Source organism: Solea senegalensis, linkage group LG3, assembly GCF_019176455.1.
Source record: "Solea senegalensis isolate Sse05_10M linkage group LG3, IFAPA_SoseM_1, whole genome shotgun sequence".
NCBI lineage: Eukaryota > Metazoa > Chordata > Actinopteri > Pleuronectiformes > Soleidae > Solea > Solea senegalensis.
The window spans coordinates 28,775,868-28,792,949 of record NC_058023.1 but is presented as its reverse complement, the minus strand read 5'-3'; the positions used below and the strand labels follow the sequence as shown (position 1 = coordinate 28,792,949).

Sequence of the window (17,082 nt, the reverse complement as noted above, 5' to 3'; positions counted from 1 at the left end):
TGTAACTTTTTTTTTTAATTGTGAAATTTTGCAGCACATTATGTTTAAATAAATAAAAAAAAAAGTTTTCCGTTCACACCGAGAACTAAGTCCTAAATTAACTTAAAAATAAATCCTCTTTTCACAAACATTCACCGCTCAGCGTTCAGACTTTACAAAGAAAACAGCTTGAAGTAAATAAAAATAAAGCACAGTGTGGTTACAGTGTTGGTTTTTTGTTGCGTGTGCTTCGATTCACTCACGTGTAGCTGCGGTAGAAAATAATTAAATATATATATATGTAGTAAAAAAAAAAAAAAAAGACTGACCAGGTCAACATCGACGAAGAAACATTTCAGTTTTTAAAGTGTAAACATGACGCTGTGTTAAGATCGAGCAGACGAGGGGAGGAGTTGGCACAGGAGTTCCTGGTAGCTAAACTCATTGTTGTGTTTCTGGATTTATTTGGCTTTGCTTTTGTGACTTGATGTTGTCTTTTCTTCCTTGTTGTTTCTCAGATTGGTTATATTTTCTTTATTTGATGTTGATTTTTTGGATCTTTTGTGGCATTTTCTTCTTGGCTGTTTATTTGTTGTTGTGATTTGCACTTCTGAGACACCGTAGAAAGACTTATTTGTCCGTGCTTTGGGATTTGATGTAGTCTTTTCTTCTTTGTCGTCTCTCAGATCAGTTACATTTTGTTTTTTGGATCTTTTGTGGCCTTTTCTTACTTGCCGTTTGTGTGTTTGTTGTTATTTTACCATTGGCACGTCAGAGAAAGGGGACTAGTTGGCAGTTATTCCTCTACTGCCATGGTTCCCAACCTGGGGTCCAAGCCCCAGGTGTGACATCAACAGTACAACAGTGTTCCCTTCGCTCACCTTCAACGTCAGCTGCATCCTCAGCCACGGGGTCGGAGGTCATCATGTACTTGCTTCCAAATATCTGCACCAGCTGCTCGAAGAACTTGCACTCCTGCTTCTCTCCCCTGTGAACAGGACACACAAACGGGGGTCACGACTTGTGACCAAACAAATTAAACATTAAGGTTCACTAAGTCGAGCTCTATGAGAGACAGAGTGGAATAAGACCTCTACTCGCGCCGCTGTGACATGAAACGTCAGACGCCGGTAAAAGTGAAATTAGAGTGAAACGGAGTGAGAGATAAGGCGCCAGTTTAATATGCCTCTTCACTCTTTTGGTCAAAATTGTTCTGCTCCACTCCTCTTAAGCCCCACCCTCCACACGAGAGGATAATTTGGCAAATTCCTGAAATCGTTTGATTCAGTGAGTGGTCCTGCGCCCTTGACTGGATCATCTAGTCTGTGCTTTCTCAGGATTAAAACATTGAAAATTGGGTCGTTATGTCCCATGGTTTTAAAATCAAGTCAGATTTGAGAGGTTTTACATGCCCTGGTGCCCCCACTACAGTACAACTAGAGGAAGCTTGGGAATGCGGATAATCTCAAGCACATAATGTTTTTTGTCGCCGCTCCAAACTTACTTCCTGCCCTCCAGGAAGTGTCTGAAATTGGCCCGCAGCCTCTTTATCCTGGTCTGACACTGCTCCGGACTGCGCGTGTAGCCTTGGCTGGCCATGACCTGAGAGATCTGGATGAAGATGTGTTTGTTCTTCGTGCAGCCCTTCAGGTTCTCCTGGGTCTCCTCGCTCCCCCAGATGTCCAGCAGGGCCTTGGTCTCACTGTCGCTCCAGGGCAGCTTCGTGCTGTCGGCCACCCACTGGTTACTGGAGGAGGCTAAGACGCAGGTTCACAAACAAGCGGCACGATTAAAATAATACTGTTTTAGTATAAATCTGTGCAATTATCCTGCAACACTGCACATCATGTACTTAGAAATGTGTATATTATATATACACAACCCTACTAATCATAATGTGGAATGTATAGTTAGGAATATGTATAAACTTACTTTTTAAAAACATTTTTTGCCCTCAAATCTTAGTATTTCTTTGCATTTATGAAACTATCTACCCGTTAACTTTATGCTGCTGGCTCAATCTAATCTAATTTAAACTAATCTGTACACAGCACTTGATTAGAGGCAAGCAGAAAAACCTTGTGACTGATCTAAAAAAAACCCAAACATGCGCTGAGTAATTACAAATGTTTATACTTATATCGTCCAGTGGCGTAAAATGAAGAAAGTTTCAAGAGCTCATGTTATTTCTTTTCACCTTTCTTCTGTGTCACTTCAGGCACAAGGTCCTCCGGCTCCTCTAGAGTAGGTATTTCGGCGGCTGAGTCGTCGACTTTCAACTCCTTTTTGAAGATTTCCTCCATCTCATTAAAGAACTTAAAGTCCTTCCTGAATGTGAAATAAAAAAATAGTTACATTTATACATTTATTGACCACTGCACTGGCTGCTTCATAAATGACAAACGATAGCAAACGGTTTCTGCCTTCACTGACTTCTCGTGGAGGAAGCCGTGTTTGAGGCGCTTTATGCGCGTGTAGCACTGCTCCGAGGTCCGGATGAACCCGTGGTCGGCCATCTTCTCGGAGATGTACTCGAACACGTGTCTGTTCTGCAGGCAGCCTCTCAGCGTGACCTGGACGCCGTCCTCGCCCCACAGCTCCAGCAGCGTGCGAGTCTCCTGGTCCGACCAGGCCATCTTCCTGCTCATGTCGGCCAGCGTGTGGCTGGTTGAGGGCTGCTCGACTAAAACGGGAGGAAACGACGGCCTCGTTAGTGTATTTATTCTTTACAAAAAAGTGCAAAATAAGACACTGTGCATCACAAGATATCAGGATATTTAGGTTTATATATACATATATATATATATATACAGTATATATACATATGTATACAGTAAATATATATATGATGTGTAAGTTCCTATTGAAAGCAACAACACAGCTGCTCAGTAGCGGCAGAAAGAAGGTCACGTTGTTAGTTGAACTTCCAAAAAAACTGCTCCTTCTTTGGTTGTTTTTTTTTCCGTTTGAAAATACACACATTTTGCTACAGGTGTGTATCCGGGGTTCATTAGCAAACGCGAGGTGTGCATGTCAGTATATATAGACAAAAACAATGAAGCAGTTACCTACATTTACTCCCTGACTGATTTTATCAGCCGTGATCTTGATTTAAAAAAAAGAATCCTTTATCTACTTGTCAACGTTGTTGATTCTTGTTATTTAACTCTTTCAAACGAAGCAGTCAACTGTAGAGGAGAGAATAAACCTCCTGTTCGGTATCAACGCAGAAACTGAAAACACCATTTGAGTGTAAACGTATGGATGTAGCCTTGAAATGTGAGCCAACCTTCTCCTCCTGGTCTACAATATGTCTCGTTGCCTGTTTTGACAAGGGAGCTCAAGAGCACTGAACAACCAAGGATTTTGACGATATCTGAACATACACAAGTCAAAAACATCCGTGTCCACAAATGGCTGTAAGTCGTCAGCAGCGGTATCGATGTCCACATCCACACACGCGGAGATGTCACCAAGCACCGGTGCCAGAAGGCGGTAGTATCGAAACAATGCCGGCTGTCCTCCCTTTCTACAAAAACAGGAATCAAACGTCAGCTGAGAAACCGCTCGTCCACTCAAAACAATCACGTATGTTGTCTGTTTTATTTACCTGCGGCTGTTGCAGTGACGCCTGTACGTCTTCTTCAGCCTCTTGATCCGGGAGTGGCACTGATCCGACGTCCTCGCGTATCCCAGCGCGGTCATTTTCACAGCTATGTCGGCAAATATGTGCCCGTTGCGGATACAGGTCTTCAGGCTGTGCTGCACGTCATCGGCCGCCCACACTTCAATGAGAGCGGCCGTCTCCTTCTCCGTCCACACCGCGTTCCCGCCGTCCACACCTGCTGTAGTTCAAGCGATTCAGAAATTGTTAAGACTCTTCCAAAGATGCTGAACACTCTCTTTTAGAAAACATAATCAAAGAAAGCAACCCTACGCCCAACAACCCGTTTCAGCCGACACATGGCTGGTATAGGAAACGCTATCATGGAACTCACAAAAACTCACGGAAATTAAAAACCTAAATTGTAACAGATAAAAATGTGATAAAATAGATAAGTTAATCGGTACTTAAAATAAGTAAATAAATAAATGAGGTACGACAGATTAAGGACACAAAAGGTGTATATGAGGACCATAATAACAGAAACATTTTGGTTCTAGTTTTGGATATAATTAAAAGACTGCTGCCTGAAGACCTGATGGTTCTCTGTGGTTCATACCAGAGCGTATTTCAGACGACGCGTTTGCTCGAGCGCAAATCTGATAAATAAGTGGGGCTAAGACCATTTAGAGCTTTTAAAAAATAATCTTAAAATCCATTCAAACCTGTTCCTTTGTATATGGAGTGAGTTCAGATTTATCACATTATTTAGTTTGATCTACTTGAAGCTCTTACTTACTTCTAGCTCTTATTTGTACCCAAATGTTTAAATGCACTTTTGTAAGTCGCTTTGGATAAAAGCGTCTGCTAAATGACATGTAATGTAATGTAATGTAATGTAATGTAAGCACTAATTCACTTGTCTCTATGAAACCTGTACAATATTGATCAAACAATATTTGTATTCCTGTTTTTTAATATTATTTAATTCCTTCTGCTGCACCATCACTTATGCTTTTCAAATCAATTCAAGTCAAGACCCAGAGTGTACGGCCACTCGTTAGGGTAGGAGGAAGCGAGGAAGGAGGTTTTTTTTTTCTTTTTTGTATTATTTCTGTGTGTGAAATGAAGGAAATAAAACTAAAAACCTAATGAGAATCTCTTTACCTGGGTCCGGGTCAGCTGGTTCGTCCCCTTCATCGTACTCATCCATAGAAGCTGCTTCCTGTCCCAGGAATTCTTCCAACTTGTTGTAGAATCTATAATATACCTTTTTCCCACGCCTACAGTAGATGAGCAGAACCCATTACAATGATGATGTTGATCACATTTACACACACGCATATAAAAACACAGGCAAAGAGAAAAGAAAAGAGTTCTCTCACTTCTTTTTGTCGTAGCACTGTCGAAAGTTGTTCCTCAAGGCCTTGACTTTACAGCGACACTGCTCCGAGGTCTTTGTGAAGCCCAGATCCTGCATTCGCTCCGAAATCTCGGCGTAAACGTGGCCGTTGTGGATGAATCCCTTCAGTGCCCTCTGGACGTCTTCCTCGCCCCAGATATCGATAAGTGCCAGGGTCTCCTCGTCTGACCATGTGCTAGATGCTGGTTTTTCTGTTGACATGCCAATTTCGCCATCTTATCACAGAAACATGAGAGTATGAGTCACTATCCACGCAGATAGAGTTTTTAAAAATTGCATTTTTTGTAGAATGCCCACTCAGGTCTTGCCTCAAGTGGAGGAGTTTTACCTTTAAGAGTTCCTTAAAAAACTCACTAATTTGTTCCTTGAGCCAGAAAATGCCACCTTCCCAAAAATTAATATTTTTTTCCACTTTAAATTAGTCAATCTTTTAAAGCTACTTAAACCTTGCATTTTAATAAAATAATTTTTAAATTTTAAAAGGCCATTACACAACTACACTGTTTTGTTATGGAAAAAAAACTAAATATATTTCAAGGAGAATTTAATAATTATTATTATTAGGCCCTGGGATGGGTCAACGATTGGCAGAAACATTGATTTTGATGCATTGTTATTTTTTTTTTGCTGTATTAGATTTAAAAAAAAATAAAAAACTTACTTATTTGTTCCTAGAGGCAGAAAACGCCACCTTCCCAAAAACTGCTGTAAAAACATATCAATAATCAATAATATTTTTGAAATTTTAACCCTTTAAAGGCCATTATGTTTACACTACTCCCACTACTTTTTTGGCCAAGCACAGGAGCCTGATATGTATATTTTCAGACTGAAGTCGTTTTAAATATATAATATATAATGTTTTTACAGCTGTGTTTGGAAAGGTGACATTTTAGGCTAATGTAAGGAACTAAGATGACAACTCTCCTCTGGCAAATTTGAGCTATATTCATTCAACAATAAAAAAAACAGAACGGCACAAAATGTCCCTAGGAACTCTTAAGGGTTAAATAGTTCATTATGATCCAAAGTACAGTTTAATTTGGTATGATTTTGATGACACATTAGTGAATGTCCACCACAGGTGTCTGTGTATCTGCTGCACTGAGGACATTTTACCTGTCTCTGTCACGGATTCTCCATTGGAGTCTTCAGATATTTCAATAGAGTCCGTTAACACGGTGGAGGACGTCGACGGCTGCTTATCCAGGATTTGTTCCAGCAGGTCGTAGAATTTAAAATCGACCGTCCCACTTGAGCTACACACAAGAGACGGTTGATGAATACACTTTTGTTGAGGCGGCAGAAGCAGAAGCGGCAGCAGCAGAGAGGAACTTGTGAATGAGACATTCCCATGTCATTCTTACCTCATGTTCTCCTGACACTGGCGATAGTTGGCCTTCAGCCGCTTGATCCTCGTGTGGCACTGCTCTGCGCTGCGGGAGTAGCCGTTTTCGGCGAGTTTCTCGGATATTCGGGCAAAAATATGACCGACATGTGGGTAGCGTTTCAGGTTCTTCTGGACCTAAACAAAAGTAGGAGTTCATATCAAATCACCCATATGTTTTAATCTTAGGAATTCAAGTGTTAAAAGGTCCAGTGTGTAACATTTTCGGACTGAATAAAGGCTTTAAAATAAAACGCACCAATGTTTCTTCGGCAGCTTGAACAGACAAACCACCATTTTTAAACGTCAAAGAAACTACATCCTTTCTGGTGTGTGAAGGCCACCACAGTTCCCTGATGTGAAGGGAGGGGTTAAGCTAAGGACTCCTACTGTCACCAGTTCTTACACACTGGACCTTTAAAATGCTGAACAACCATCATGACGTTGTCCTCTACCTGTGGGTCTCCCCATAACTCCAGAAGGATGATCGTCTCCTTGTCGGACCAAGGGACTTTCTTCCTGTCCTCTAGAAATCCCACAACAGATGCTGAAGAGACAGAAAAAAAAAAAAATTAAATAAACTATATCTAAATATGAATTAATATGACCCATTTCAATTGCAATTTCATTGTTTTCTTGTGCTGAGTGACTGCTGCCACTATAGAATTTGACTGTTTTCTTTAGTATAAGCCACAAACCTTTGACAAAAAATGAAGATAAATGAACAGACTCAAGATGACATTATGAATTTAGCTTTTTATCAACCAAATACGTATATTTTTTTTTGTTTCTCTGATATTTTCACTACTGATTTTGGCTCTTTCTTTTCTGGTTAACTAGATAAAGTCATTATATCAACTAAATAGTCTTAAAACAGGCATTGGACTTCTCTGCTGCCAGAATGGCTGGAAAGAATAAGAATAGTAGTGTGTTTACCAGTCTCCTGTTGGGAGAAAGCAGGCAAATCGAAGTCTTCCTGCTCTCCTAGTATGTCATGGAACTGTGGCGCCGGACTGAAGTCCTTCACTAAAATTCTTCCCAGCTCATTGTAGAACTTGCACTCGACGTGTCCCTGTCCCTTCAAGCTGCAACATGGGGAAAAAAAGAGAGAAAAGAACAGAAAATGCATCAATATAATAAAACAATCCTCTTTTAATTCAGTTCATTCTGTTGCAAAAAGCGCATACTTGTTTTGGTAGCACTGTCTGAAGTTCGACTTCAGTCTTTTTAGCCGTGTTTGGCATTGCTCCGGTGTCCGGGAGAAGCCCTGGGTGGCCATCTTGTTGGATATGATGGAAAATATGTGTCCGGTTCTGTGCATCCCCCTCAGGTCCTGCTGCATCTTGTCTTCACCCCACATGTTGATGAGGGTCAGCGTCTCCAAGTCAGACCACGGAACACTTCTGGTTCCTTTAGATATGTGTAATATTGTCAGGTTACTTTGTAATTGTACTAATGTACATATGTTATGGTTGAAACAGGACGGCAACAATAAATAAATGTTTGATTTCAGATTTCAGCAGTGGTCAGCAATTGATGGCCCGCCAGCATCAGTATCTGGCCCGGCAGATGATTTAGATCTTAAATTTCATATCAAGTTCAGACCTTTTATTCTAGAAAAAAAAATATATAGAATAGATTCTGCTGCTAGAATTGACAGTTAATTGATTGGTTTTAAAAATAAAAATGAAAAACACTGCTGTTGTCTTGGAGACAATGTCCCTAAAAATAACTACCGTCATATGTTAGGCTCAAAGAAGAAGCAGTAATTCTTAAAATTGAAATGATGCACAATAAATCAACCGTACAAATATGTGCTTCACACTCATTTGACTTTGTAACAAGCTGGTGATTAAAGACAACGTCCACATTATTGTTAGTTTAAGGCAGCAAATGTGTTTTTTTGTTTCTGACTGAAGACGTTTTAAGGCATCTGGTGAAGTGGTTTTGGCCCAAATATTCAATTGCTTACAAAAAAAATTGTCCCTCGACCAGATTTACTTGCTGATCCCTGATTTAGAGGGTATCTCGGCAGAGATTCCTCTTGTGACAGTGACAGCGTACCTATTTCTGGTTGGCTCGTGTGCCCCAAAAACTGCAACTCGTCATCGCCGTCATCTTCATCGCCCACTTCCTCCACATCGTAGGTGACTTCAGGAACCGCCGAAGAAACAGAGGAGCTGAGGATGCTCTCTAGCCTCTCGTAAGATTTACCCTCCAGCTTTGAGTTCCCTCTGTAGGAGGAGCAGAAGACTTTCGAGTAACCATGGTGTCAAAAATCACCAAATAAAGTGGTAGAACATGGACGGATGGAAGATTGTCAGACAAATTTTAAAGTAACGACGGGAGCTACTTAATCGTGTCATGTCAACACCCACCTATTCTGGCGGAGACACTTCTTCAGACGTTTGATCCTCGTCTGACACTGCTCCACTGTCCTCATGTAGCCCCTCTCCGCCATCTTCTGAGCGATTTGTGTGAATATGTGCCGGTTTTTGAAGCAGCCCTTTAAAGCCCGCTGCACCGAGTCCTTCCCCCAGATGTCGAGCAGTTGGAGCGTCTCCTCTTCCGACCAGGGAACCTTTGTATCTATTGTCACAGGGAAAGAACCTTCCGGAGGATCTAAAAATAACAAAACGGGGGAAGTTTAAGGCTCTCAGTTGAGACAACTACAACTGTGTGGATTAATGGATGCAAACATAGACAATGGGCAAACCTGTATATTCTCCCAGTATTGAGATTAGAGGAGATTCACCGGAATTCTCATCATCCAGTGAGGAATCCCTGTAAAGATGGAAAAACACAGCAAAAGTACATTTAAAAACTTCTTTTCTGATCCCATGTCACAGAGTTTGAGTATGAAACATTTGTATTGAGGTTGGAAAGGAACATGATGTGAACATAAGACTTAAAAGGGATCCAGGGATGAACAGATTTAAAGTCACAGGGGACAACTTAAGTAAAAAACAGCATCTAAAGGTCTCCATTAGTTTCTAAATCAATTAAAGCGAACAGAGCAACAGCTTCTGTGGTTAAAAAAGGAGGAGGAGTCTTTGACCACCAAAATATAATCAGTTCTTCCTAGATATCATGCTACCGAAAAATGAAATGGACAACAGATGGACAGACGAGTGGATAACCTGAAAACATAAAGTGGCATGGATGAATTTTGAAGACAAAAAGTAAAGAAAACCTGCTTTCAAAACGTCTCACATGAAAGATAAAGACGACATCTCCGCTGACTGCTTGGCGGGAACGTCTGTGTCGTCGCTCAGCTTCCTCTTCCTGAAGAGCCGCGCTCCTCTCAAGCTGTGGCTGTCCCCGTTGGCTGTCGATTCCGAGTCTCCGATCTCAGTCGGCGTTGTGAGGTCTATGGTTTCGTCACATGGTTGTGCGCCACTTGCGCTCTGCCCTTTCCTCTCCTTCCCGCCTCTGACCTGCAGCTGCCAACCACCAGTGTCGTTCGTCTCCTTGAGTCTCTGTCTGATTGTCTCCAGGCTCCTCATGTAAGCCCTCTCCAGGTTGCCCGTGCTGATGGGACCCCCGGCACTTCCTTTGCTCTCTGGAGAAGTTGAGGCTTTGGGATCAGGCAGGCTTGTGATGGGTTTGGTCCCAGGAGGTAGCGACAGAGAGGAGAGGATGCAGTCGTCCATCGGTAAAAATCTGGGATCTAGAGTTGAGAGTGGGGACTTAAATTTACGGAGGAAAGACTGTCCAACATTTTCAAATCCTTTAAAAGTAACATATTAAACAAAAAACAAACATATGGCACCACCATGAGGCTACCGTACCTTTCTCTTCAAAATGACCCAGGTTTCTGTGGTGTTCCAGGACGACCTTCATGTCCTCTCGTGGGTAAAACGATTGTAGACATTCGTCGAGGAATAACGGAGCGTCTCCGACTAAAGCTGTCAACTGAGAAGAGAGATCAAGTTACCCTGAGCTCTTTGTTTTGCACGATAACAAAAACCTAAAACTGAGAGTAAAAATAGAGAATTTTAAGTGTTTTCCTATTTTGTTACATTCTTTGCATCACATCAGAACCTGCTGCAGTACACACATTATTCATTATCTTACATAGGTTCCCCATAGTGTGTCTTTTTTGCTGATCTAGCTTTGCTTCGTATTAGTGTAAATACAACAACAGGCAGAGAGAAGAAGGCCAACTGAGAAGCTGCACCGGCGTCCACTTCACCCTGTCCTCTACATCTGTTTCTGGGTCAGTTGTGCAGAAACACGAGCCTCTACACCAGACACGTGTGCCACAGTCAGGATTCGTTCCACGGTTATTTCGCGTTGGACTGTCACTGTTATACGTTCGTTTTTTTTTTTCCTTTGAAGCACAGAAGGCAAAGGAAACCAGCCTCGGTTAAATATTAAACTTTTAGATTTAAAGCAAGATGGAGCATGACACAACTGAGAAATTGAGGACATGAATGATTGATTATTTTCTCAATGATTAATTAGGTTTTTTGTCCATCAACATTTGCAACAACACAATTTTGGAAATTAACTTAATAACCTATATAACTAGAACTATATAAAAAGGTTTTAAAAAAGGAAAGTTGAACACTGTAAAAGATGATGTCTTCATCTGTTCTGTTCAGTCCACAATGTTTTCAGTTTATGGTCACAGAGCAGCACTGGAACCAGAACATAAATATTAACAAGCTGGATTCACAGAATTATTTATTTTATTTCATAAAGATCAACTTAAACTAAGGATAAATGGCAATTAATTTAGTAATCACTTACTAATTTATTAATTGTGGCAGCACAAAATGTAAAAATACCAACAGCTAATTGCTTTTGTCTCAAATTGATTAAAATTATTAAACTATCAGCCCTAATGTATAATGTCTTGATATAATTAGCTAACTTTGAAATACAACAATAGACCCAAAACATACAGTTTAATGACTTTTCATATATTTTACTTCGAACATGTGAAATGTTTATTTGTGTTTGTAGTAGAACCACAGTAAACTGCGGTGCATCGTGATACTTACTGATATAGATGGGTTTAACAAAATTAGTATGGCCATATAATCAAGCCCTAATGTACAAGTACATTTGATGCCAATACTATTAAGACTATATGACCATTTCTACTACTATAACTAACGATAATAATGAAGTGAAAAGAGCCGAAAGAAACCTGTGTGAAGTCTGGAACCGGCAGCAGCTCATCCAGTCTCGATATGAACTCCCACACCAGCATCTCAAGCGCTGCGTCAAACTTTGGCCCAAAATACACGGGGAAGATTTCCTACAAATGCATAAGAGAGACAGAGTTTGAGAAGAGGCCGACTGACAACTGTTGTTGTTGTATAAAACATGGAAAAAATACTATGCATAGAACCATAAAAGGGTTGTGAGCCAGTAAATTTGACATATTATGAAATGGTTTGAGAGGCTGAATAGTTTCCTTGTATTATGACAGCTCAGGTTTCATGGATTCATGTCGTGTCATGTTGGCAGTGAGTGGCGTCTCACCTCGAAAAAATACTTTCTCTCCGACGGATCCTCCAAGAGCGAATGCACCAGCTCCACAAAGTTCACCTCAGACTCCTCCACCTGGTTTATGGTCACCTGATACACACACACACACACAAACCGAATAAATACTTAATCATTCCTGCAACTATTACCTTATTGACATCGTCTTTATTTCCCTTAATAAAGAAAATGACAAAACAAGTGTATAGTGGTGACATTAATGTAACATTGGTTAGCAGCTGCAGTTCACTTACATAGTGATCCTTGGCAGTGCTGACCGGAGCTTTAATTCTGTCCAGGTGTGGCTGAATGGTCTGCATGTCCACTTGGCTCTCACCTCGACACATCTCCAGAACCAGCTGGTTTTTACCCCCACACACACACACACACACACAAATCAAATACAGCTCAATTAGTTAGAATTATTGCTTGTAAATGATATGCTGTGAAATGATATGTGACCTTTTCCTCACAACTTGACCTGATAGATTTTTTCACACACTCTGGCTACACATACAGTGCTGTGAAAAAGTATTTGCCCCCTTCCTGATTTCTTACTTTTTTGCATGTTTGTCACACTTTGTTTCAGATTATCAAACAAATATTAACAATATTAACCAATTATTACAATATTAGACAAAGTTAACATAAAATGCACTGTGACATTTTTTGGAAACTTTTACTTGCCACGCCCAGGCCTGATTACTGTCAGACCTATTGAATCAAGAGACGACTTAAATAGAACCCTTTCAGACAAAGTGAAGACGGCCAAAAGATCCCAAAAAAAGGAAGACATCATCATGCCGCGATCATGAACTTTTTGGAAGGTATGTGTCCCACTACATCTGGCGTAAAAGTGACACCATATTTCAGAAAAAGAACATCATACCAACAGTCAAATATGGTGGTGGTAGTGTGATGGTGTGGGGCTGTTTTGCTGCTTCAGGACCTGGAAGACTTGCTATGATAAATGGAACCGTGAATTCTACCAAAAAATCCTGAAGGAGAATGTGTGGCCATCTGTTCGTGTCCCCAGGCTGAAACAAACTTGGGGTCTGCAGCAGGACAATGATCCAAAGCACAAAACCAAGTCCACTTCTGAATGGCTAAAGAAAAACAAAATGAAGACTTTGGAGTGGCCTAGTCAAAGTCCTGACCTGAATCCCATTGTGATGGCCACACAGGGCCATGTAGGTTTAGATTTTTTTTTCAAACATGCTGAAAAATAAGAAATCAGGAAGGGGGCAAACACTTTTTCACACCACTGTAATTATTGAACAATAATTCCAGAATATGTTTTCAGCATTGTGTAGATCAGAGGTCCCAAACTATAACTTAAAATTAAGTTATAATGACTTATGTATGTATGTTTTTTAAAAATTCAAATGACCTGGGGGCCAATGAGCATCTAGTCTGGTCAAGAGAAAAATTATGATATTTCAGTTATCATGATAATATTCACAGAATTTCAAAGTAAAAGTGCTTGTTCTGATATGGAACGATGCATCCTTCACAAAAAGAACATATTAGTGATGCAAAATAAGAGAAATAAATCTAAAATTAAGGAAACAACACCACGGACAACTGTGAGTAAAACACCAAACAACGTGCTGTGTTCAAAGAAAGAGGATGTGGGCCGCATGTAATCGATTGGGGAGCCGCATGTGGCCCGCAAGCCGCCAGTTTGACCCCTCTGCACTACATCTACTTTGCACAAAAGGTCAGTTCTAGTGCTGCAGGTGAAGGGTTTGTCTCAATTCTACCAATGGGTTAGTCTCAGGACAGAGAGTTGTGATAACAAAGTATTTTAATAACGTGGATAAATTCAATAATGAACTATTCAACCGTTCTAACGGCAGATAATGTTCGTGTGAGAAGTGAACGGTGAACATTACAGACCCTGGCTCTGAGTCCCAGGATGAGCTGAGCCCTCTGACTGTAGCACATCAGCTCGGGGACCAGCTCCGTCACCATGGTGACAAACTCCTCCAGCATCCCATAGTGATTCACAAGTCCCTGTTGCACGACCTGCCACACTGCAGCCGACAACAGCTGCAGGGGCGGAGCCAGTAGGCGCAGGTAACGGACGGGAAGATCATCACCTGAAATGGAGAAGGAAAAACAGGAGTGGTGAACATAAAGTAGCACTTGAGTAAACAGCCCAAACATGACTCAGCTAAAATGCATGTAAATTTACATTGTTACACTGTGTGCATCGTGAAGAATACGATATATATGTAGGATTTTTGGATTGTATTGGATTTTACATTTTTATCTGTCCGATATCCTAACCAGCGAGTATCGGACCGATTCCAATACTGATCGACACTGATTCCCATACCTATTTAAATCCCGATTAAAATGTCGCCTGCAGTGGGTGGATATATTGGGCAGCAAGAGAACACTAAGCAAAATAAACAAGGGGAATAAAAATAATAACATGGTCAGACGACCCGTGCACTTATCCAGTTTGTCATGCTTCAATTTTAAGAAGTTGTGCAAAGTAAAGCTAAACTGTTACCACCAATTATTGTCCTTCAATGCGTTTCATGAGATAAATACTTCCAGAGCAAGTTGATAATGTTGGAAATACGTCAAAAAACATTAAACTATCTTACCAAATCTATGCCACAAGGAATAAAGGCATTTTTTAGACAAAAAAATAGTCCAACCGCACAAGAAAGCCTATAAAGTGTACCAAATAGAGACAATACAAGTTTTTTTTCTCCCTAAAAAGCAAAGGTTGCATAAACAACATCCTGTATGTCACATTATGAAGGGAAGTGGTGCACTGGTGCTGGTATAGTCTTGGTCATATCATGGTCTCACCGAATGAGATCTAGACTGAATGTACAATAACATACAATAAAAAAAAGAATACTAATAATAACGTATAATGTCAGCTTCCATCACAAACACTCCACATGTTGACCAAAGGGCAGAGAAGACCAGGAAAGACCAGGAAAGTGAGAGCTGACATGAAGACATGATGCTCCTGCTGCTCCTGACAACATCCATCCAAACTCACTGTGAACTCACTCAGCATGACTTACACCTTCTGCTCACTTTACACTGCAGCCTGTATAAAGGCTGTTTTACACACATTCATAGTGAATATGACACTTCACTACTGGGTGTTCCACTAAAGCTTTGACCCCCTGGTGGAGACATTTAACACGCTTATTGTGGATCAGGTTCGTCCACATACAGAGAGTCACTGTAGGAATATTAACACAGGATTATAAGGTCACTGCTGCCCCGCACTGACTGACACTGTGTTGGTGTTGTGATTTATTTATTTTTTAACACGCACCTCGTCTGCTTCCACTTTCACTCCCTTGGTTTATTTCCATTTAGCAGCAAACAGGGAGGACGAAAAAACCCCGAACCGACGTCGCCCTCCGTCTGTAGCGACCTCGACAAAACAAAAATGTGGATCCTATTCATTAAAATCTGCTCGTTTCTGTGTTAGTAAAAACACAGGAAGCGACCGTCGATCGTAAACCCGCTGGATGTGAGTGCGGTTTTTTTTTTGTTTTTTTTGCGGAAACGGTTTGTTTTTTTAAGTCTCGCGTTGGGAGCAAAAACGGAACAAAGGTTTCTGGTCTCATCCGCCTCAGTCCAGATCACGGCAAAGCCTTGTTTCCTGGTTAGCTGACGAAGACCGGATCGGCCTTGTAATGTAGGCTAAGCGGCAAAAGATGGCGCTGTCGGACAAGCAGTAAGACTTAAAGGACCACTGCGTGACATTCAGCATCGGTGTTTTAATATACTGTACACATGTATGACTGTGTATACGTGTATAAAAGTATAAAAATGTAAAGTAAAATAAAAATAGTTTAGCTTAAAGTAAGACCTTACCTGACAGAGGCCGCCATCTTGTACTGCCATGTTTCTACAGCATTGAAGCAAAGGTTTACCCAGCATGCTCTCTGGTACACAAATGGCGCTTTTCTGCTACACAGTTCTAGCACGACTCACTTGTACTTTTTAAAGTACATTTTTTTAATTTGTAATTTTACTTTTACATAAGTATGTTTTTTTTCTCACTACGTTTGAAATCCGTTACTGAGTAAAAAAAAAAAATGAAATGTTAAAACAATTCAAGCACTGGAAACTTTGGCAGTAAATGATGAGGACAGGTGAGTTGATGCTAATTAATAAAAGTTAAAGCATTTGTGACCTTTGACTCATTTTGTATGTACATTATGTGTTTACATATTTCATTTTGTCAGCACTTTAATTTGTAAAGGTTTACCTTTAATTATGTGAGATTTGTGTCCCCTTTTTTTGTACGACACAAGAAAGAACCTTGTTAAAGGTTAAAAAGTAACAAAGTAATGTTTAAATGAATACATTTTAAACAAGTCACTTTTTTTACTTAAACTTGAGTAAATTTTTTGACCAGTACTTTTACTTGTACTTCAGTACAATTTGGGAATGGGAATAAGCGTAACAAGGAAAGAGATTTGTTTTGACAAAGTTGTGACAAAAGGCGAACAAACCTGATTAAGAGATGTGTAAATAATATGTACCTTTAAAAATGATCCAAGCCAAACTCCTCATGTAGGTTCTTCCAGAGAAAAAAGCTCAATCAAAGATAGTAGAAAGACAAGCAAGGCTTTCACTGAGGACCAGCTACAATAAACAGGGCCTTAAAGATAAACAATTCTAAGCTTCAGTAAGATTACTCTGCTCTATTCTCGTGGTTTCCTGTTCCACGTCTGGCTGATGCATTCTGGATTTACTGTAGTTTCAGGTGTGTGAAGTGACAACATGACAGTGTAATCAGTGTAATGCAACACCAATGATCACCACCAGAGGGAGACATATACCAAGGTAATTCCAGCTTAATGTAAAAAATATAAAAATGACAAAAGGGCTGTGTTAAGAAATCCACCTTGCTTTAACTTCCCTGATAACATCCCCCCCCCTCCCTCCTCCTTCACTCCCAGGACACAGATCTCAATAATTCATAACGGCCCCTCATAAATTTCAACGACTTTCTAATCAGGAGGTAGATCATACTGACAAACCAACAGAGGCTTTGTGGCAGATTGCTGCAAATCACCTCATTATGAGGAGAAGTCACACTTTTTAGCTTTTTAAAGTCCATGGAAAGCAAACGCAGAGATTCTCCTCTTCACACATTATGTATATTAGAGAAAAGTTGCTGAAAACATGTGAAAA

The 17,082-nt window shown here is 40.5% G+C and overlaps 1 protein-coding gene across 3 annotated transcripts; it reads right to left on the bottom strand.

Annotated features, from left to right (window-relative positions):
• Nucleotides 1-403: 403 nt before the first annotated feature.
• Nucleotides 404-15,532, bottom strand: zgc:113263 (uncharacterized protein LOC503753 homolog). 3 transcript variants are annotated; one of them, XM_044022211.1, is made up of 24 exons: nucleotides 15,206-15,532; nucleotides 13,792-13,994; nucleotides 12,147-12,251; nucleotides 11,890-11,985; nucleotides 11,552-11,662; nucleotides 10,185-10,308; nucleotides 9,607-10,063; nucleotides 9,110-9,177; nucleotides 8,772-9,015; nucleotides 8,458-8,627; nucleotides 7,581-7,803; nucleotides 7,330-7,478; nucleotides 6,849-6,940; nucleotides 6,374-6,531; nucleotides 6,126-6,265; nucleotides 4,969-5,221; nucleotides 4,751-4,866; nucleotides 3,590-3,824; nucleotides 3,366-3,508; nucleotides 2,413-2,662; nucleotides 2,177-2,307; nucleotides 1,484-1,736; nucleotides 812-967; nucleotides 404-553 (listed from the first exon to the last, which is right to left on the bottom strand). In XM_044022211.1, exons 1-24 carry the CDS (start codon nucleotides 15,243-15,245, stop codon nucleotides 514-516), a joined length of 3,957 nt encoding a protein of 1,318 aa, XP_043878146.1. In that variant the 5' UTR covers nucleotides 15,246-15,532; the 3' UTR covers nucleotides 404-513. The 3 variants fall into 3 exon arrangements, with proteins under 3 accessions (XP_043878146.1, XP_043878147.1, XP_043878148.1); XM_044022212.1 differs by having other exon boundaries at nucleotides 3,590-3,821; XM_044022213.1 differs by having other exon boundaries at nucleotides 404-967; nucleotides 15,206-15,531.
• Between the last annotated feature and the right edge of the window lie 1,550 nt (nucleotides 15,533-17,082).